The sequence below is a fragment of the Natrix helvetica genome (genome assembly GCF_964273705.1).
Source record: "Natrix helvetica genome assembly, chromosome: 2".
Taxonomy (NCBI): Eukaryota; Metazoa; Chordata; class Lepidosauria; order Squamata; family Natricidae; genus Natrix; species Natrix helvetica.
Genome location: NC_138552.1, coordinates 27,397,073 through 27,420,468, shown reverse-complemented (window position 1 = coordinate 27,420,468; position 23,396 = coordinate 27,397,073). Strand labels below are relative to the sequence as shown.

General features: G+C 39.8%; 1 protein-coding gene across 1 annotated transcript; it reads left to right on the top strand.

The window, feature by feature from the left end:
- Window positions 1–1,262: 1,262 nt before the first annotated feature.
- MCIDAS (multiciliate differentiation and DNA synthesis associated cell cycle protein) lies at window positions 1,263–12,016 on the top strand (the record flags this gene model as incomplete). Its single annotated transcript, XM_081940472.1, has 7 exons — window positions 1,263–1,388; window positions 1,982–2,060; window positions 2,527–2,612; window positions 5,228–5,300; window positions 7,586–7,782; window positions 8,747–8,857; window positions 11,594–12,016. The coding sequence occupies 7 exons, from the start codon at window positions 1,263–1,265 to the stop codon at window positions 12,014–12,016; spliced, it is 1,095 nt and encodes a 364-aa protein (XP_081796598.1).
- Window positions 12,017–23,396: the final 11,380 nt, after the last annotated feature.

Sequence of the window (23,396 nt, the reverse complement as noted above, 5' to 3'; positions counted from 1 at the left end):
TCAATGTCAATAAGTCAATATATGGATAAATAAATAAATGGATAAATAGATAGATGGATGGATGGATAAGTGGATAAATCAATAAGTAAATCAATAAGTAAATAAGTAAGTAAGTAAATAAATAAATAAATAAATCGTGTGTGGTGTGGCTAAAAGGTGTCACAGCAGCTTTTATTTTCTAACAGCAAACCAGGTCATGCTTGTCCCAAAGGTGCTTTTTCAAGAGGCAACTACTGGACTCTGGTTTTTCTTTGAAGATGCTTCTCATCCAAGAAAGAAGCTTCTTCAGTTGCCTCTTGCCTCTTGCCAAATCACCTTTGGGACAACCCTGACCTGGATGCCTGAGAATCTCCATAGGCATTCGAACAGCAAAGTTTCCTAACTTCTAACTTGCCTTATTAAAATCAGCATAATCTGAACACTTAACACGGGCATCTAATTAGATCCTTTTGAGATCGCTTTCCAAAGGAATAGAAGGTAGGACGGGATTTGTGATAAGGGTAAAGATCCTGTAGTGGTACTGCGGAAAGCAGTGGTGTGCTAACCATTAAGCAGACTAAGCAGGTGCTTAGGGCACCAGGCTCAAAGGGGACCCCACAAAGTTGAGAAAGAAAGAAAAACCAATGAAGATTTGTACAGTATGTACAAAGGAGGGGGCACCAAAATTTGTCAGTGCTTAGGGCACCCGTGAGCCTTAATCTGCCACAGGAGGAAAATCATTATAGTTCAAGGAGTTTAGTGACAGCTTTTGATTTCTCCTTCATATTAAGAAACATTTTAGCAAGGGAGCCAAAATAAAAAATAAAAAAGCTCTCTGCCTATGTTCAGGGACACACCGAGAGCCTAGGTTTGGATTGTCCTCTTCATCATCGATGAGGCTGCCGTGACTTAAGACAAAGGACTCCAGCCGCGCAGGTCGGTTGGCCGGGGCGCCAAGAAGCAGAGAAAGGGCGCAATTTCCTCCGTCTGCTCCGAACCGCAGCGGCAGAAGCGGCGGCGATCGAGCCTAATCTCCGGGCGGAGCGGGGAAAGGGGCTGGAAGAGGAGGGACGGCGGGACGAGGCTGGGCTCCCTTGTTGCCAGGCTGGTGTGTGCCAAGGTAAAGGCGCCACCTCTGGCGCTCAAACCGCAACCGGCCCGCCTCCCCTCGCCTCTCTCTCTGCCTTCCCGAGAGAGAAGGCCGGGCTCCCCAACCGCGGCCTCCAGACCGCTCCAGCCAACCGATCAGGCGGCGAGCCGGGCAAGCGGGCGGGCAAGTCGCGATGCAAAAGCGCGACAGCGGAGCCGGCGGCGTCGGCGTCAGGCAAGCCTGTGGCAGTCTCTGTCCCAACAGGGTGCAAGATTTGGCCGGCAGGCTAGGCAAAAAGACGTGCAAAGTAGAGAGAAAGGTGCGTTGCTGGACACAGACCTCACGAACGGCAGAAACGTCTCTGGCTCGCTCGCTCCCTCTGAAGGACGGGAGACAGCGTCGCCCAGCGGTTAAACCAAGGGCATGTTTTGGACCAGGGGGAAAAAACCCCCGAGGATTTCTCATTCGAGCACTTGAAGATGGGAACCGATAAGGAAGCGAGCATCTCTGAGTATGTGCAGAGTTACTTGCCTTCTCCAGTCATTTGATATGAGAGGAAAATGTCAAAGCGATAAATTCAAGATCCAGAGCCTTCTGTTATTTTACATGTATATAAACATATACATCTATGTCTAATAAAATAACAGAAAGCACAGGAGCTATATACTTATATCGTGTGCGTGTGCGTGTGCGTGTGTGTGTGTGTGTGTGTGTGTGTGTGTGTAGAGTTTAAAAAGAAGATAAAGATGCCCTTGCACAATACAAACTCAACCAAAAGTAAAGTTTCGTTGCGCAGAGATCAGTCAAGCCCAGCCTTAAGAAGTAAGAGACCCTGAGTTCCCTGAGGCTGAGACCTGTGCCCAGGCTTCCTGAAAAAGTTTGACGTTTTTGTTTGCAACTGTTTGCCCGCAGGCGCCACGGAAGATCCTGCATCCCAGAAGCTGCCCCATAATTATTCATAACGACCCATCTCCGGACTCAATAGAGGCTGGTGAGTTCGGTTTGCAATCTTCCTTTCCAGCTTGAAGATACGTTCAGGCACTGTTCTCTCTCTCTCTCCCTCTCTCTCCCTCCCTCCCTCTTCTCTCTCTTTTCTCTTTCTCCCTCCCTCCCTCCATTTTCTCTCTCTCTCTCTCCCTTCCCCCTCTCTCACACACACCTCAACGATCCTTCTAGTCACCTTTTTATTAACACATTCATCACAGTTGCTCCTTTCGCCAACTGTATCTTTTTTTAAAGCCCCAGCATTTGAGGCTTATAATTATCCAGGAATAAATGATCCGGAAGACAGACACTTTTTTAGTTTAATCGTTGCTACAATAGCAAACCAACCAAACAACCGAACAACCGCGACTCGCCAAATGCAAGCCTAGCTTTCCTTGCACGCTGCCTCTCTCGTGCGCGTCTGTCAGCCTTTAAAGTTGGCTTCCAATGATTGGTCTGTGGTTTCCCTTTAGCCTTTGCTACCATCGATTGGCAAGATTTAGCGGACTGCACCTCAGCCTTTCAGCGGGAAGCTTCTACAGACGCCGCTCTCCATCAGGTAAATCGATAGTCCTCCTCGCCCACCGGCGATTTTAGAAAGGCGTGACTTGAATCACGCATTTAAACAGGCTACTTTAGCTACATTAGAGTGAGGATACTGCATTGGGACGGAAGTGATCCCGGTGCCTTGCAGAAAGCCAAACACTCAGGCGCTTGAGATTCATTCCCACTGGGGAAAGCGACCTCCCATTAACCTGCACAGATTCATTTAGAAACCTGGACCTTATCCTTAGGAACACTCCAGGTGGCAGTAGATAGCCGATTTTGGCTGTTTCCAAAACTTAGTGGTGTTTGATCTGGTTGGTGATGGGGTCCATCTAGATTAGAATCTAGATAATATTTGGATGGGAGATCATTAGAAGACTCCAGAGCCATGGGTGATCTTTGGAAGTTGAGAAACACACCAGAGAAAGTCTATGGAGATTCTCAGTCATCCAGGTCATGGTTGTCCCAAAGGTGCTTTTTCAAGAGGCAACTGGGACTTTCTGATTTTTCCTTGAAGACCTTTCGCTTCTCATCCAAGAAGCTGGTCCAAGAAGTTGAAGAAGCTTCTTGGATGAGAAGCGAAAAGTCTTCAAAGAAAAACCAGAAAGTCCCAGTTGCCTCTTGAAAAAGCACCTTTGGGACATACCAGAAAAAAGTGTTGGGAAACCATTTCCATGGTATTGCTGGGAAAGCAACCCAAGAAATCTGGAGTTGAGATTGTGTCAAAGGGGACCTTAGATTGTTGGGTTTTTAAAATCTTATTTTTGCTGCTGAAGCACAAAACAGCCTTTCTTCCCAGACAACTATTAAAAATGGAAAGTAGAACAAATTCAGAGGGATTTAGGATGCCACATAAGTATTGGAATTTCAGATAGTAATTTCTAAAAATGAGAAATGTGGATGCTTCAGTGCACGTGCAAAGATTTTTTTGGTAGGGATACTGTAGAAAGCTTCCATTGCTTGTTGGTGTTTTCTCACAAAAGATGCATAGTGCCTGATTTAGGTACTTTAGGGGTGGAGGGATGACTTTAGAAAATGGAATGGAAGATAAAACTCCAGACTAAATCATAATGTGGTTTGCTTGATTTTGGCTTTGTATGTAATGTGAACACAGCCATCATGATTTAAAAGCTAGAATTTATGGCTTCGGATCAGGGGTGAAATTCAGCAGGTTCTGACAGGTTCTGGAGAACCGGTAGTGGAAATTTTGAGTAGTTCGGAGAACTGGCAAATACTACCTCTGGCTGGCCCCAGAGTGCGGTGGGAATGGAGATTTTGCAATATCCCTCCCCTGCCACACCCATCAAGTCATGCCCACAGAACCAGCAGTAAAAAAAATTGAATTTCACCACTGCTTCAGATATTATACTAACCAACTGTAGTTTAAACACTTTGGATACAAACTAGACAATTATGTATTATTCAATAAATCATATGTCAGTGTGTGTATGTCTGGGTGAGGCTATAGCAATTAATTTGGACTACAATTCTATACACACTTCCTGAGATTTAGATGCACTGTACTGAGTTTCCTTTTAAACAGCTGCATCCCTGAACATATTATTGAATTTTACAAATGTTCTGCCATACTATTTTATGCCTTTCTAAAGTTAATCGGACGTGAATCGCACAATCCCTGCACAATCTAGCCAATTAGATCACGATATGGCACTTAGGGAGAAGCATCGCCTATGACGGTAGCACCTATGCGTGAAATCCGCAAGGGGAAGGGATAGAATAGAATAGAATAGAATAGAATAGAATAGAATTCTATATTGGCCAAATGTGATTGGACACACAAGGAATTTGTTTTTGGTACATATGCTCTCAGAGTACATAAAGGACAAGATACATTTGTCAAGAGTCATAAGGTACAACAATGATAGTCATAGGGTACAAATAAGCAATCAGGAAACAATCAATATCAATATAAATTATAAGGATACAAGAAACAAAGTTACAGTTCTGCAGTCATAAGTGGGAGGATGAGAAGACTAATAGTAATAGTAATGCAGCCTCAGTGAATAGTTTGACAGTGGTGAGGGAATTATTTGTTTGGCAGAGTGATGGCATTTGGGAAAAAACTGTTCTTGTGTCTAGTTGTCTTGGTATGCAGTGCTCTATAGCATCGTTTTGAGGGTAGGAGTTGAAACAATTTATATCCAGGATGCGAGGTTTCTGTAAATATTTTCACAGCCCTCTTTTTGACTAGTGCAGTATACAGGTCCTTAATGGAAGGCAGGTTGGTAGTAACTGTTTTCTCTGCAATATTAATTATTCTCTGAAGTCAATTCAATTCAATTTCAATTTATTAAATTTATAAACCGCCCCCTCTCCCCGAGACGGTCTGTGTCTGTCCAACTTTCTCCTGAAAGAAAACCAGTGTATCGCAGCAAATACCTCAATAGGTATTCCCTTGCCCTTCAGGGCCCGTGACAGTCCAACTTTAGCCGTTTTTTCTTTTCCTTTGGCAGCATGTTAGTGCGAGTTTGTTCCCTTCGCTGCCTGGGGTGGCCAGTGGATTTGCAGGTGCAAGTGAAGATATTTATTACGCGTGGGAAGAAAATGTCAGAAGGTGTTTCAAGAGCAAAGTTTCCCTAATTGCCTTGTTTCTTTCATACTTTTCAGAGCCCTTCCTTGCAACCCGAGGATGACTTTGATTTCCAGGAGTTTCGAGATGCCGTGGACAACTTCTTATCTGGCAAGTATGCAGAGAGTTTAATTAACATTTTGTGCAGGCAATGAAATCTTTCTATGATTTTCTTCAATGGGATGCCTACCACTTGATTAAAGAATTTACTGTAATTCAGTTATTGGCCATGCATTGCATACGTCATGTATGTCAACTTGGGTGTAAAGCCACCTTGCATTCTATTTGGCCTTGCTTATTTATTTTTATTTGCCATATTGATACAGTATGGCAACCCATCTACAAAGTATGATTCTGAATGGCAACAATAAAAAAAAACATAAGATGACCATATTAAAAAGAACAATTATAATTGTTTAATATTAACATTAATATTATTACTGAAAGTCCAGAAGAAAGAATAGATATCATAAACAATGGGCCCATCTCAATAAATCACATTTCTTTGAAATGAAGGGAAACTTATTTTTATTTTGAAAAATAATACCTGCCATATACACGCTTCATTTGCACTGCTACTTTTGGAGCTCATTTTCTTTACATAGAAAAACCATTGTGTCAAAATATGGAGGAGTTAATTAAATACTCTAAATTGCTTCCAAATTCTTATTAACCGAGTACTACAGCTTTACTTTATATTACATTAGATCTTTTTTTGCATCAAAATTACTTTAGACTAAAAGTAAAGAAACTAGAGGCCTGTGAATGGGTGGCTACCAATAGATTTTGCCTGTTTCACAGCAAGGTATAATTTTTTTATCAATGGCCATCTCTCACCCACTTTCGGTATTCCTGTGGTTCCAATCAAATTCCTTCTGTGTATGGTTGTTAGTAAATTTATAGTACAGGCTGTTGTGGGGAAAATAGGAAGAGGAAGGTGTGTTGGACATGTTTGCTGTCTTGAATTATTTGTAAAAAATAATAAAGGTGGGATTTGAATAAATTAAATACATTAGTAATTCCTTAACATTTGCTCCCATCTTAAAGCTATGCATGCATACTTTAGAGTAGGCTTTACTGGGCACAGTGGAAATTGCTCACATAACCCATTTAACAATGGGCAAAAATCCTAAATTTAGAGAAACTTGCTTGAAATTAAGGTTTCCTAATCTGATGTCCTCTAGTGGCAAACGGCTGAAATGTTTAGGATAATCTTTCCCTTTATAATCTATTTGTCCTTCCGACTGCTCTTGACTCCACTGTGGATGAAAATCAAGTTCTACTGGCAGGGGTGTGAGAGAAAAAAAAATATGGTGACTGCAGCCATGTGATCAAAGCCCTGACATTTTTAGGTGAGTTTCATGTGCAGCACATATAAAAGGAGAACCTGTGGGTGGTTGGACACATAGTTGTGGCTGCCAATCTTTTGCTTGCTTGTTTATTACCCCTTCTGCAGACACTCATGTCTACAGGTCAGAGGTGGGTTCCTACTGGTTCAGACCAGTTCGGCCGAGTAGGTAGTAACTTGGCCGGCCATGCCCCTAAACTGGTTCTATCGGTGGCGCCATAGGTGCCGCCATTTTGTTTTTTGCTTCGGCGCATGTGCGAGTAGCATGTGAAGCACGTCCCTGAGCAAACAGGCAGTAACAGAAGTCAGACGCCACCCCTGCTACAAGTAATACTCAACTTACAATCATTCGTTTAGTGACAGTCCAAAGTTACAACAGCACTGGAAAAGGGGATTTATGATGGCAGTTCATACTTACCACCATTGCAGAATCCCCAGGGTCATGTGATCAAAATTCAGATGCTTGGCAACAGGTGTGTATTTATGATGGTTGCAGTGTCCAAGGATCATGTGATCACCTTTTGCGACCTTCCGACAAGCACAGTCAACGGAGAAGCTGGATTTAGTTAACAAACTGTGTTACTAACTTAATAACTGCAGTGATTCACTTAACAACTGTGGCAAAAACAGTCATAAAATGGGGCAAAACTTACTTAACAACTGTCTTGCTTAGCAATGGAAATCTTGGACTCAACTGTAGTCACAAGTTGAGGACTATCTGCATTGGTAAAGAGTTATTTTTGACTGAAGGAATTTTGAAAAAATATGATGAAAAGCCAAATGGGATAATAGCTGCTTAATCGTACTGTAGCTGAATAACTTGCAGCCTTTATCTTAATTTCAATGCTCATCTGCAAGACAACAGTTCAAACCTCTGGAAAGAACTGTCTGCAAATTGACGCTGTTTTTTGAGATTCACCGACATTATTTCAGAATTAGTTGCTCTGTGCTTAATTTAGCCTAAATTTCTTCCCAACTACATTGTGCACATGCCAGCAAGAAAAATGGAATCAACCAACTATATGATTTTATCCCTATTCTTCTCCAGATCCTTCCCCTCTGATGGCTCCACTGTTGGATTTTCCTTTCCCTGAGGATAATGGAAGCCCCCCCAGTCCCTGCCTCCAGAAACCTCTTCAAATCGATCCAAACCTAGAAAGTGTCTCATCCACTGAGCAGTACTGGAAAGAATTGGCAGATCAAAACCAAAAGGCGCTGGGGGATGCACTTGTGGAAAATAATCAGGTATGAAGAGTGAATGGTTATGAAAAGTAAGCTAGGCATTTACTTAGCAGCAAGCCATTCGAACAGTAATGCATTGAGCACTGCTGCAACATGAATAATAGAGCCATCACATTGAGATGAAAAAAAAATCCAAGTAACTCTGAGATAGAAGCAAAGTATTTTCTCTATCTCATTACTGCTGTCTAGAGGTGTGCAGGTTTTGATACCCCAAATATGGAAGCAGTACTGTAATTAATAGGAAGAGAGCCACTTTGAAGTAGTGGTTAAGGATCAGCTGAGAGATATAGTCTCACCTTAGGCATGAAGCCAGGTTGTGCTAGTCATTCTCTTTCAGTCCTTAGAATGAGGCAATGGCAAACCACTCTGAAATCTTGCAAAAAATAAAAACAAAAACAAATAAATTGCGCAGGCTAGTCCACCAATTGCCAGGAGTCAAACACTGATTTAAAAGCACCACAAACAAAGCAAACAATTACTAAGAAAATAAAATGCATTGGTTTTAGCTGCATCTGTCTATAGCAGGGGTGTCCAAACTTGGGAACTTTAAGACTTGTGGACTTCAACTCCCAAAATTCCCCAGCCAGCATAGCTGGCTGGGGAATTCTGGGAGTTGAAGTCCACAAGTCTTAAAGTTCTCAAGTTTGGACACCCCTGGTCTATAGTATTTTTAAAAACTATGGCTTGAAAATCCTTCTCTACTGAAAATAAATTTCAGTTATTTATTTGATTTGTATGTTATGGGTTAATCTTTTAATGCGCAGTTTAAAAATGTAGGTTTAAGAACTTGAAGTTAAGTTTCATTAAAATTAAGCAATGAACCACTTTAGCAAGATAAAAGTTTTCCGGGGTTGAGGAGAGAAGGGAAGGGAAGGGATAGATCATAAAGGTTAGCTGTTGTCAACATTTCTTCAACAAGATATTCTGTGCTCGGGATTCCTACCTGACCATATTCATTTCCCAACAGCTACAGGAGACATTGACCCAAAAGCAAGAAGAAATTGCTTCTCTGAAGGAGAGAAATGTCCAGCTGAAAGAATTAGCCAACCAAGCTAAACAACTTGCTTCTGTGCTAGATGTAAGTCAGTAGGTCACTTCTGTACCACTTAGGTGGTCACACTTTGTCACCTTCTCTGTAGTGGGCCCCACCCTTTGGAATGACCTCCCCCCAGACATCAGAACTACAACCGACCTTTGCTCCTTCCGTATGAAGCTGAAAACCTACCTGTTTCGACTAGCTGACCTGGCATAACTCTACAACCTCCCCAGCCCAGGGCATTTTTAATTGTAATTTTAGTTTTTAAGGGTCAATTTCACTGGGGTTTTAACTTTTTAAGTATTGTAACTTATTTATTTATTCTTACCTCCTCTATACGCTATATAATACCTTTGTACGTCGCCCCGAGTCCCTGTGGGGAGAGGGGGCGACTAATAAGTTCAAGTAATAAATAAATAATAAATAAATAAATAAATAAAGCAAAGTTATGTTTATGGTCAAAATCAGTGACGTGCGGTGAGGTTTATGGCTGGTGAGGCTGGTGACGTCATCAGGAAGGCAGGGAATGGGACCACCTGTGCTGGAGGCTGAGGCTGCCTCAGCCTCCAGCACACGTGATCCCATTTCCCGCCTTCCTGAGCATGCTCTGCCAGCTCGCGGTCCACGGTCCCCAACAGTGGCTGCTTTTCAGTGCTTTTCTGTGCGTCTGGCGTTTAGGACATCCGGCTATCTACCTAAACGCCAGACGCACAGAAAAGCACTGAAAAGCACTTCGCCTCCAAGCCACTTCGTCTTGATGACGTCGCCACAGCTGCTGGGTGCGGCCGGATGGAGGTAGCCAGAGCGGCGCCAAGGCGGTCCGGGTGGACGAAAGAGCTGGCACCACCCCGCACGCGCACCTCCTCATCCTCCCTCCTCCTCCTCTTCACTCCCCAAAGGCTCTTCTCCTTACTGGAGCTTAGAGGGAGCCGTGTAAAAGGGATGGGAGGAAATATATATTATTATTATATATTATATATTATTTCATGATGAGAGGTGAGGCTCTGCCTCCCCTGCCTCCCCTGACCGCACGTCCCTGGTCAAAATAGCTTCACATAACTCATCAAAAAACGCATAGTCTCCAAGCATAAAAATCAGAAATTAATTATGACATATTATACTAAAGTTAATTTATGTCTGCTTGGCTTCCTGATCAATTGGACTTTATTTTTGTTTAGTCTCTTTTAATTAAAAAGAAAAAGAAACTAAGCAACTCTGAAGACTGTTATCTGGCAGGAACTAGGAGATATGCTTTCTCTGCCAGAGGCCCTGCCTTCTGGAATATCCAGAGGTTAGAGGTTAGGATGACCCTAATCATAGTAGCTTTTCATAAGGCCTTGAAGACCTTGTTATCTGCTCAGGTGTTGCCCCCCCCCAGTTGCCCCCCCCAGTGTTTGAAGGGTTCTGTTTCCTGACCATATGGACACCCTATAGTGATAGTTTTCCTTGACCACCATATATATTTATTTTTATACAGTACTATACAGCGTTTTCAATTGTTTTTAGGACTGTACAATGCCCAGATTCACTTACCTGGATGGGCAGCTATAGCAATGAAATAAATAAATAAAGTCTCCAGGAATGCATAGAAGGTCATTAAGGGAGGAAAAACAGCAACTTAGTACTGAGAAAGGGGAAACATGAGAAAGAAACTCAAGTTAAGTCTGCCTTGATTCTATTTGGAATAAGATGAGCAAAGGGTCATACAGTATGTGAGGTTGGCAGCTATATAAATAGAAAATGGTTAATTGAATGAGTGAGTGAATGAGAAACTCGTGTAAGCTTTCATGATTATGTATTATATCCTACAACAATAAAATATCATCCCTATAATCCTGTCTGTTTCCTGATCTGGTCTGTTTCAGAGACACCAAACTCCAGCATCATTCCAAACTCCAGTTCCTCCGGGGAGAGGGGGCGGTCTAGAAATTTAATAAATTATTATTATTATTATTATTATTATTATTATTATTATTATTATTATTATTATTATTATTATTATTATTATTATTTTGATTTGCTCTATAGATATTCTTAAAGAACCCAAATGGTGGGGGGCTATGGCCCACTGTTTGGTTTGTGATTATGTGTTGTGCCTGATAAACAATATTAATTGGTTAGGGAAAGTATAGAATGGATCATGGGTATTTTCTGTCTCGATGTGCTGATTTTGTGAATGACAAGCCCTCACCCATGGCAGCCATTTTGTTTCTTTGTTTGTTTGTTTTATTGGATTTATATGCTGCCCTTCTCCCAAAGGACTCAGGGCGGCGTACAGCATTAAAAAACACATATTACAAAACTTAAAAGAAAATTAGAAACAATCCAAGAAACAGACAGAATTAATATAACACTAACATTTTAAAAATTAGATAAAATTAACAGGCCAAGCCGGCTTGCTTGAAAAGCCAACTTTTTAGGGCGCGTTGGAAGGATCAGAGGTCAGGGATTATGCGAAGCTCCGGGGGCAGCTCATTCCAGAGGGAAGGCACTCCCACAGAGAAGGCTCTCCCCCTGGGGGTCGCTAGCCGACACTGTCAGGCCGACGGCACCCTGAGGAGGCCAACTCTGTGGGATCGCACTGGACGGTGGGAGGCTACTAGTGGCAGTAGTAGATTTTGTGAGATTCCCCGCTAGATATGACTATGTACCCAAACGAATGATTTTCTGTTTGTTTTTAGTGTATGAGGGATTTCAACAATGTAGTCTGTTGGGGGATAAAATAGCAAGGATGATGTGCAGCTAATGTCTTCCAACATTTGTGCTTTTGATTGGCAGAAATTAATGCTTCCTCAGAGCAAAGACAGTGCTGACCTTTCCCTCAGCTGTGGCCCTGGCAAGAGAAGCCTTGAGCAGATGTCAGTTCCTGAGCATGAGGAGGACATGGAAGTGAATGAAATCTTAAGGGAAATATCGGAGAAATGCAATGCAGCCCTGCAATCCATTGATGATGACAGAGGCCCAAAGCGTCCTCGTGGAGAGAATGAAGCCATCCACATGTATGGAGCTTTCCATGGGCTGCAGACGTGCAGCACTCATAGTTCCCTGGACTTAAGCGGCAGTGAATTTGAGGAAGGTGTGTCCTTCAAGACATCCATCAAAGAGCACTGTAACATTAGGACACTGGCCTATCCACAAGGCAATGCTTTTACTGTTAGGACAGCCACTGGGGGCTACAAGTTTAGATGGGTCCCTAGCTGATTGAAGAGGCAAGCAATCAGCTAACTACACTTGCCAAAATCCTACTCATGCTCACTTATAAAGTGGTGCGGTGTGTTATAAAGTGCTAACAGAAGTAAAGAAAAGTTCCTAGTATTTAAGCTAAGGTTCTTCTTCATGGGAAAAAAACAAATCCTGTTAGGGTTATCCATGCGGGAGGATCAAAAAAAGGGGCCTTGATGGTGTGACTGAAACTCTTGCTTTCTTTTATGCACTAAAAAGGGGTGGCATGTCAATTGTATGGAGACATATTATCTCCTCTCCCACTGCAAGGATATTTATGGTGCTATTCTATCAACTACCTGGTCTCAATACTTGAGTTACCTAAATGATCCAAGGTCAAAACCAATTAGCTATACTTCAGGAATGGCTGCTTGATTTTGTTTTTATTGCTTGGCTGGTAATGCCAATCACGGTTGGCTTCTATAGCGTCGTTTTGTTTGATGATGTTGGATCATTCCCTCTACCTCCACACGATCATCATTGTTCTTTTCTTCAAGCACCTCAGAAGAGCAACTTCTTCTAAAGCTGCATCTCATGTCTTCTTGTCTTCTAGTTAGAGTAGCTCTTCTCTTCTCACTGCTTTCTGCTGTTTTTCTTCTTTACCTTACAGATGCCTGGAGGTTTATTTCTCATATTGCTTCAGCAGATTGTGTCCCTAAAGGTATCTAACAATGCCAGTGCAAGAGATTTCCTTTCTGGAAAGGCTTCCTGATTTTGCACAAGTGTCTCATAGAATGGATAGGTATATTTAGGCTTATTGACTGAAATACTTTTAAGGCTAATTTGTAGCGGTAGCTGCCAAATACCTTGTTTCCCTGAAAATCCTCCCCCCAAAATAAGCCGTCCCCTAAAATATTTAAACGCATGTGCAGCCGGCACCCATCATTTCCTCAGGGGGGGGGAGATGGGGAACATGGCCCACGTACCCACATGCACCTGCTATCCATGCACAACGGCCTCACGGAGGTCCTCCTGCAAAGCCTAGTTACGACGCACCTTCTCTTAGTGGCAGCTGCAAAAAGAGTGGCAGGCCCAGTGATGCTAGGGCTGGCAAGAGTGTGCCAGAAACAGAGGCAGAATTTCCGGCCCTCTCTGGATCAGCTGATTTGTGGGCTGCGGGCGGGGACCTCCTGCACCTCAAAAATAATAAGACCTCCCCAAAAATATGGCCAAGCACTTATTTCGGTGGTCAAAAGAAAATAGGACCCTGTCTTATTTTCGGGAAAACACGGTATATGGTATACCTTTGCAAAGTTTCAAAGAGGTATTCAAGTGAAGCATCCTTCCATCATTTGATGATTAGGTAGCTTCACAAATCCAAGGAATAAATTCCTTTGTTGGGACTAAGAAAAGAAAAGCAGTAGTTGCTTGCTGATTTTTGATAAATGTAAGAAGTAGCTGGGCGAAGTTGAATAGTCCATCTCAAGATTTAAATGCTTTCCTTGATGGTGATTGGCATCAAGGTAGATTTGCAAAGCGAAACAACACCTCCTCACATAATTCCAGGTAGTGTATGACAATCCATTCCATGGGACATTTTTTAATCCCACATTAAAGGAAGATTTGCTGTACTGATGTACACAACACTTTTGTTTTCTTCAAAGGCTACTTGAAAGGACAACAACATTTTCTCCTGATAGGGAGAATATCTTTTTTCAAGTAATCATCTCTCTGTTTATCAAGGTTATAATGTTCATAGGTTTTACTAGGGAGAGAGGGATTTTCAGGAAAATGAATGTATAAATGAAATTTTTAACTGGATAATAAGAGAAGTGTGACATTGCTTATAGGAAAAAAACCCCAAAATCTTAGCAGTTGTTGTAGACTCTACCAGAAGTTCTAGGTAGGTTTATAGACTCAAATCGTTTAGATTAACCACCATCATCATTATTTACTATGGGCTTAAATAGTACTTGTTTAAGGGAAGATGTCCAGTTATACAAAAATATTGCTCAAGAATAGAACTTTTCCAGGCTAAGATTCTGCTCTTGAATTGAATTTTCCTAAACTATTTCTTAAATTGAATTCCTAAAAGTTACAAAACCAGGTTGCACTTATACACATTTTATTAAGTAAAAGTCTGCAAATGTGTTTTTGTAACATAATGACTCTTGGCCTGTTTCATAAATTGGGCTAAACTCTGGATTTTTAGGATATGTTTGACAGAATATGGCATAATTGACTGGATGTACCACATCAAAGCTCAAGAAATCACATTATAACTCACCATATGGAATAAATCAGGCCATAAATGTGTTTAATTGATACGTGGTAAAAGGAAGAAGGCAGTGAAGAATTATTAAAGAATGGAATAATTTCTTGTTTTGATCTTACAGCTAGTAATATATTACTTATACATATGAAGGTTGAAAGCCAGCATTTAAAAAAATAAAGGACTTAATGCAGAAACATCATTGGGTCAGTTTTGGGATTCAAATTTTTTTACTACTGGTTCTGTGTGGGTAGCTTGCTGAGCGTGGCATGGCTTGGTGGGTGTGGGAGGGGAAGGATACTGTAAAATCTCCATTCCCTCCCTACTCCAGGGGAAGGTTACTGCAAAATCCCCATTTCCTCCAGATCAGCTGGGACTCGGGAGGCAGAGAATAGATGGGGGCGGGGCCAGTCAGAGGTGGTATTTACTAGTTCTCCAAACTACTCAAAGTATTTCCACTACTGGTTTTCCAGAACTGGTCAGAACCTGCTGAATACCACCTCGGTATTGGTTATTATCCTGTCTCTTCAATACCCCCTGTAAAATCTATATGCTTAATAATGGATTATGCAAATTTGTTCTCCTATGAAAAGGAAAAAATGGCTGTCTATTGGTTGATATTTTATATTGATTTGTAATGTTATCAACATTGTGTCTCTTTAATCATAGCAAGATGGGCTCTCTTCTTTAAAATCTTCTCTACATAAAAGAAAATAGCTGTCATTCTCCTTATTTCTTTGGCTATTATTTATGTGTCTGTCTTGGTTTCAGAAATATAGGTAATATATTGCTCACATATTGGCATTTTTAAAAAAAGAATTGGAATGGATGCGATTTGAGACCTTCTGTTCCAATTTTCAACTACAACTCCTAAAAAAGTAATTAACTCTCAGAGATACAAGCCATAATCCTGTCCTCTTACATATTAGTCACCTGTGCACTGGACCATGTTGTATCTGGTATAGTTTTGACTTATGTGACATGAACCCAATCAAATCTTTATTCAATAAACTATGGTTAACTCAATAATGGCTTAGTGTATTGTATGAAAACAGCATTATTCTATGGGACGAAAGCTAAAATAAATTCAGAAAAATGGTTTTGACAAGTAGTCCTTGTTTATAATGACTGCTTCATAAAGTGACCATTTACATTTATGACGGTGTTGAAAAAGTAACTTTGCTACTAATCCTCCCATCTATGACCTTGACAGGTCTATAAAGCAAAGGAAAGCTGAAGTAATATAATCAGCACAGCTGTAGTTTCACTTACTGACAGCTTTACTTAATGACTGGATTGCTGGTTCCAGTGTGATTGCTAAGTTAGGACTACCTGTAGTAATAATCATCTCATCCAGGGCTCTAATAAAATTATAGTTAAATTATTATAATTCATCCTTAAATGTAGGGAAAAGTTTGCTTTTATCCTGATAACCATAGCTAGAAAATCAAATTTCATTACATTTGCCTGCAGCTTTGTATCCTTGGTCATGCAGATAGGGAAATCTGGGAGTTTTAATTAGAAAGGCAAGCAGGTTAGGGAAAAGATTTAGAAATACTTAAACCTGACATACAGCTCAGCAATTAAAGCTTTAAAATTGCTTAGGCGTATGTAAATAATCAGCACATTCAAAAATATGTTTTAATGTTGTAAGCCAGAGTTGCCTTGCAGTGAGATGGGCAACAAACAAATTTAATAAATAAATCAAATAAATAAATAAATATGCAACAACTGTTTCTGTAGTCTATCATGATCCTCATCTAGGAAATTGTGGAGTTAGTGGCAGGAGACAGGGAGGTCAACATAGTTTATTAAAGATTAACAGTATTAACCTTAATCCACTTTGAAAGGAGTATTCCTTTTTTTAAAAAATGTTCTTGTTTTGATAGAGTTACTCACATGTAGTCAAGTGACTTCAAGTGAAGTATGCATTTATTTGTTGTTATAAGAACTTATCCGTTGTAAGAATCCAGCAATTTTTCATTTTAAAAAACATAGAAATATTGACTAGATCAAATGCAGTGATGGCACTTTTGAAATTTCAGAAGCTGAAATCTCCTATCCTTCCATTTAAACATCTTCATACTTAAAATATCCTGGGCTTTGTGAAAAGTCAAGCCTCCTTCCCTTGTGCTTTCTTAGAAAGCCTTGTGGTTGCACAAGGTTGTGTTCTTACCTGGCCATTCAAGGAAATAGCAATAGCACTTAGACTTATATACTGTTTCATAGTGCTTTACAGCACTCTCTAAGCAGTTTACAGAGTCAGCATATTGTCCCCAACAATTCGGGTCCTCATTTTATCGACCTTGGAAGGATGGAAGGCTTAATCAACCTTGAGCCAGTCAGGATTGAACTCCCGGCAGTGAGCAGAGTCAGCCTGCAATACTGCATTCTAACCACTGCACCACCATGGCTCTTACTGGAAATACAAGGAGAGACACCTTTCTTTCTACAAATCCAGTGGTCCTGTCAATACTAAAATTTCAAAGATGTAAAATATATAGGTCCACTTTGTAGCATTTTGAAAATGTAATTCATTTATCCCACCAGCCTTTTCTACAAGAGATGAATTCTAGCGAGGCTGCATTGTAGTTTGCTTTATGATGACAATGAATCCACTAGCAATGAAATAGGCACCCTGAAAGTTTTTTAATTCCAGCTTTGGTTAGAGCAGAGCATCTAATCAACAGATGGAGCAGTAGCTCAACTGGCATAAAGCATCAAGTGCATCAGATACAGATTCATGCTTAACATGAGTTTCACTCAGGTTGGGCGAAATGGCTCAGTTGAAATGTTTATGGATGCCTCCTTCTTTGGCAATTTAGTTTTCAGGCCTGAAAACCTGCAGTGGAAAAGTTGTTGTCATTCCTGAACACATGGGCAGCTAGTGTATCTTAATATAATAAAAGGCCAATAACTTACATCTCTGTCCCATTCTCTTCCATTACATTGCCACTTCTATCCTTTAAAGCTTTTGATACCTTCCAAAATAACATATAATACAATAATAATACAATAGTAGAGTTGGAAGGGACCTTGGAGGTCTTCTAGTCCAACCCCCTGCCTAGGCAGGAAACCCTATACCGTTTCAGACAGATGGCTATCCAACATCTTCTTAAAGACTTCCAGTGTTGGGACATTCACAACTTCTGGAGGCAAGCTGTTCCACTGATTAATTGTTCTGTCAGGAAGTTTCTCCTCAGTTCTAAGTTGCTTCTCTCCTTGATTAGTTTCCACCCATTGCTTCTTGTTCTACCCTCAGGTGCCTTGGAGAATAGTTTGACTCCCTCTTCTTTGTGGCAACCCCTGAGATATTGGAACATTGCTATCATGTCTCCCCTAGTCCTTCTTAAGCTAAACATACCCAGTTCCTGGTTAACAAGTAATACAAGTGCTAAATAAATAAATAAAACCCACAACAAATGTAAAAGATGTCAATTTTCTGATGTTTACCATTAAGGATGGTACAGTTGATGCCACATATTGTAGGTAAATATGCCACCTTAAGTGGTTTGAGATACAGGTAGTCTTCATTAAGTGATCACAACTGGTACCCACAACTTAATCATTAAGTGAAGCAATCACTAAGTGAAATTGTGACTATGCCTATGATTTTACTTTAGCTTTCCTTTGCTTTACAGATGATCATACAAATGAAGACTGATCACTTATTTTTTAAAATCATCATAGCAATGATGGTCACCAAACAAGGCAGTCACTAAACAAGTAGTATCCATAAGTTCAGATCACCTCTACAATCACAAGGTTCAGTGCAGGATGGAGAAACAAAGTCACAGGATAAGAAGTGATTTATTACATGGCCAAAGATGAAAATAATGTTTAATCTCCACAAAAATGCAAATAGGGTATGTATTTTTATATGCACACTCCAGTATGCTATGTATTTTTCTTTACCAAGGTTGGAGTTTAGGTTTTTTAAAAACTTTTGCTTGCAATTAAAAATATATAAATCACGGGAGTGGGATCAGAAAATGTCAAATGACAATCGTGACCATGTGCTCAAAGTCTTGCCGATTTTTTCATATGTTATGCATGAAAAGGGATCAGGCTTCAATTCCACAATCACAGTTACATCCTATTTTTAAAACTCTCCTTTCAGCTGCTTCTGTTATAAAACACAAGGATCGGTTTTAAGTGCCCATTAAAGAAAAGCCAAACAACAATATGGTTTGCACAATATGTAAATCCACCCAATACAACATTGTGTTCTTGAGCACTAGGTTGGGCTTAAAAGTCTGGGGTTAGAATGTTGTATAAACCTGCTTATAATGGCTTGCACACACAATGAACCATGGTTTATAAAACAAAATGTTTAGGTTTTTGAAACTAGCTTGTAAAATATTTGGATTAGACTTCTAATTAGAGTGGAGTAACCATCAATAGGAATGTATTGTTAGCAACAGTCACTAAACTTTCTGCTGTTGTTTGAAACGCTCCACATTCCTGTTTAAATTACCAAACTCTTTTCTCTAAAACTAATTTGGTGATATGTTTGTGTTCACATAACCTTGTTAAACATGAAAGCATATGATTTGATACTGGTGAGCAGTTCTTGAGAATCTCTCTATATAAAAATGGCTGTGTGTGTGTAAGTTCCAGCATAACTTTGGAACACCTTGAGTAATTTCAACCAAACTTGGTACACAGATGACTTACTCTCTGGAAACAAATACTTTGGAGGTAAGACACCTCTAACACCCCCCAGATTGTGTGTTCTGTTAAGATCACAGGTCTGTAAGGGGTGTGCATATGTGAACCAGTGTGCCTAGTGTCCCTGATCTACTGTCTCCATTTATTTGTACCCATTTACTGTGTTCATACTTATGTTTATACTTACACCTGTTATGTTTTAGATGTTTGACAAACTAAATAAATACATTAAGATCCAAAAACAAAGATACAGCCTGTTGTGCCTTTAAATGGCTTCTACTGTACTGCAGTAAAATGGCTTCTACTGTACAGTGAAGTTGCCATGGTAACGACTTCACAGTACTCCACAAGGGGGCTCCCTCTGGTAAGGGGGAAAATCCAACATTAGAAATTACGTTTTGTCCAGATATTTTCAACAAGGCTTTGATTATTTTGAGGACAAATGTATGGCCATGATCAATAAAACATTACTGCAACTTGGCCTGCCTGCACCACTACGAGACTGACACGATGTACTTCACGCAGATTGCATATGAGAAAAGAACTACAACATCGAACAGCTTATTGCAAATATCGCGGACAAGAAGCCACTTCTAAATCAAGATCAGAAAAAAGCATACCAAATGATCATGGATCAGCTAGCAAAACAACAAGGTGGTATCACTTTCCTTGATGCTTCTGGGGGCGCAGGAAAAACATTTGTAGCTAATTTAATTGTTGCCAAAATCAGGGCTTTTCCTGTCTAATACAGGATTATGATAAATAAATACCCGGGCAATGCTGGGGTATCAGCTAGTTGTTCCTAAAATCTCATAGTCAAGGGCATCTGAAGTCAGCTCAACGAGAAGTTCACACCTAATTTTAGCATTCAAAGCCCTATTATTTTAAAACAGGATGCTTTATAACTGGATTAGAAATCTCTGAAAAATTAAAATGAATCGCAATATCCAGTTGGTGGGAATTGTATGGAACGTAGACAAAAGCTCAACAGCACAGGGGATTTCCAAGTATATGTTCTGTTCCTTTGTTTGATTTCCCCACTGATTGCACACCAAGTATGAGATATTTCATAATCAGAATGCCTGTCCTTGGCGCTAAGAGAAATTTAACTTTAAGCTCCACACAGTAATATAGTTTATTAATTTGCATTACTACCTGCAATAGAGAAATAAAGTATGAACATGTATAGAGCTATAGAAATGCACACAATAATACAGCTTGTGTGAAGACTTTTAAAAATGGAAAATCATGATGAAATAGATTTAATTCTGGAAAGGAAGTGACTTGAGCTCAATCTACAGTAACTGTGTCATCTGACCCCAGACATTAGCAAACATTGTGGACAGGCACAAAATGCTACCTTTCAACGTTGTATGTTTTATTGGACTACAATTCTACACACATTTACTTAAGATCCATTTATAAATTGATATGACCATTTACACAGAAAATTCAAATGAAGTTCAAGCCGTCTAGAGTCACTTGAAAGAGTGGCATATGAATTTAATCAATCCATTCATCAATCAGTCATGTTGTATGGATATGTTCTCCATATTTTTCATTTTATTTTCCAGATTTGAAATAATTTGAATCTCCGACTACAAACAGAATATTATTTTAATGGGGGAGTTCAAAAATACAGCTGTTTTACTATTAAATTCCTGTTCCATCATACTGCATTTTGTATATATTTCCCTTTTATATCCAGAAAGAAAATCAATTAAAAAATGAAACAAATGCACTTTTAATTTAGTACCAGCATGCATAGCAATGTTTGGGGTTTAAATTTCAGTGCTTTGATTAAATGTGCAACCCCTGAAAACCTGTACTTGTGTGGTTACTAACAATCTACTGTAGCTGAGTGTCAAGTACAGCAAACAAATCCATCTTGGCTGAATCTTCTCTTTAGGGCATAACCCAAGTTATTTTTAATTCTGTATTTAAACAGCTGTGTGTTGTTCAACAAATTGAAAAAAAAAAGTCTATTTATTTTTGTAGAAACACTTTCTATTATTAGCTGTATCTACAATTAGCAGAATAATTTATGTAACGATAGAAATGATTAGAACATTTTAAATCTGTTGACTTATCAATGCATCACACACTGTGATCTTTTTTATCAGTGGTGGGATTCAAATAATTTAACAACCAGTTCGTCCAGGGTCAGGTTGGCTGTTGTGGGAGTGTGGCCCATCCCCCTCCTCCAGCTCCGCCACACATGCGGGACAAGCTTCCTGCAATGGCCAACCTGACCCTGGGCCAACTGGGTGTTAAAATCCGCCCACCCCCCACTATCAAAGTGGATCCTGGGAATTGCGCTGCAATGGAGAAATGGGAAACAGAGTGACCAGTATGAGGGAAGGAAGAGGAGCAGGGAGAAAAAAGAGGGAAAGTGGCCTTCTCCTTCCCTCGCAGCGAAGTGCAGCACCCAAGATCCACTTTGATAGCGGGAGTGGAGGGTAATTTAACAACCGCTTCACCTGAACTGGTGTGAACCAGCTGAATCTCACCACTGCCTTTTATCAATATTTTGTTTTACACGCACACACATGCATGCACACACACATGCAGAATATATATAGTGTATATACACACACAATATACATACATACATATACATATAGTTACATATATACATGCATACACACACATATATACATATATACACATATACATACATACATACATACATACATACATACATACATACATATATACATACATACAAATAGATAAGCACATAAAGTACATTGCTTACATAAATAGTAAGCAAATAAATAAATAGAATCAGCTATGATATATAGAGTGCCCCGGTTCGATGTAGTGGTTAAGTTATCAAATTAGAAACTGGGAGACTGTGGGTTCTAATAGTTAAACTATTATGGTGACTTTGAGCCTGTCACACTGACTTAGCCCTAGGAACAAGGCAATGGCAAATCACTTTTGAAATCTTCCCAAGAAAACTGCAGAGACTTTTCCCGGCACTCATTGGGAATCAAAACTGACTTGGAGAAGCCAAAAAATAGAATAAGAACATAATAAATATGTTAAGGTTAGAATAAGTAGTATAAAATATTCTTATAATTCAAAATGTGCCCTTCAGTTCATAACAGACTGTAGACATTGAGTATTTCTGAGAACAGTTTCCTGAGGGTACTTTCCATTGAACATAATGGGACTTAATTTTGAATAGATATCAAATATCCTAGTTAATATTTAGCATTAGACTGTAAATTCAAATAACAATAGCAAAACTGTTTAGAAAAAAAGAACATGACCCAGTCCCAGGAAAGAATATTACAATTCTATTTACATCCCTCTGAAGATATTTCAGTTGCTTAAGACTCCTATTGAAATCAGTAATACATCTAACATGGGTGTCAAACATGGGCCGAATCGTGATGTATCACGATGTTTTTTGCCTTTGTGGAGCTGGAGTGGCCGTGGCCTGGGCGTGATGTATCCGGCTCGCGGGCTGCCAGTTTGACAGGTTGGAAGGCTAGAAATTTGGACACTTCCATCTCCTTTGATTTAAAGAGGCTTTACCCAATTTATCACCCTTAATGGCTCCCAAAAGTTTCATACAGCATGGTTAAAGGCCATACTGGACAAGACTACCCGTATTCGCAACTATCTGGAAGGCAACAGGTTGAAAGCCTCTGAGATGCAGTTCTGACATGTCCTCATAAGAGTTAAAATAACTTCGTCAACTTCTCTATTCTTGTCACTTAGGTTTACTTTGGCTAAACCCCAGAATTGTAGAATGAGATATGTTAGATGTTGTATTTTAAAAGAACTTTAGCTCTCCTGTTTATATGAAGAATTACTTATTAGCAAATACTTAATGAAAAACAAATATTCAGCTACTGGTCCTGATTTCAAGAACCCACCTGCTATGCGATATATTTATAACTTAAAAAGTAGTGTTACGTGTGCTATATGAAAACCTTCAAAATTATGTTTTACTCAGTTTTGGCAGACGAAACCAAAATACTTCAGAACTCAAAAACTAAGATTTGTATTGGGCATTTTAGACATTTGTGCATTATCACCGTATAAAACAAAGCACAGAACTGTGAATGAATATTTTAAGATCGATATCCACATACCCCAACCCAAACCTAAGTGATTATATAATTAACAATATTCAGCCCACTTTTTTATTTTAAGCATGCCATTCAATCCAACATTCTCTTAGTATGATGGAACTACATCTTCCAGAATTCACCAGCAATATATTTGGAAGATGTTGGATGAATAAAGACCACTATCAAATCAGTGAACAGAACCGTGTCATTGAATGTGCTAGCTAGAACTCCAGTGACATGAGTGACAGCATGACATTCAGCTAATGATGTCATCATCCACCATGTCAATGGCTTCATTGATTATTCACCATACTGTCTACCCTCTGCTTCCCCTTATTTTCTGTTGCTTTTGCCACTACCTCACTGAGTGAAATTGAATTGAAAGAAG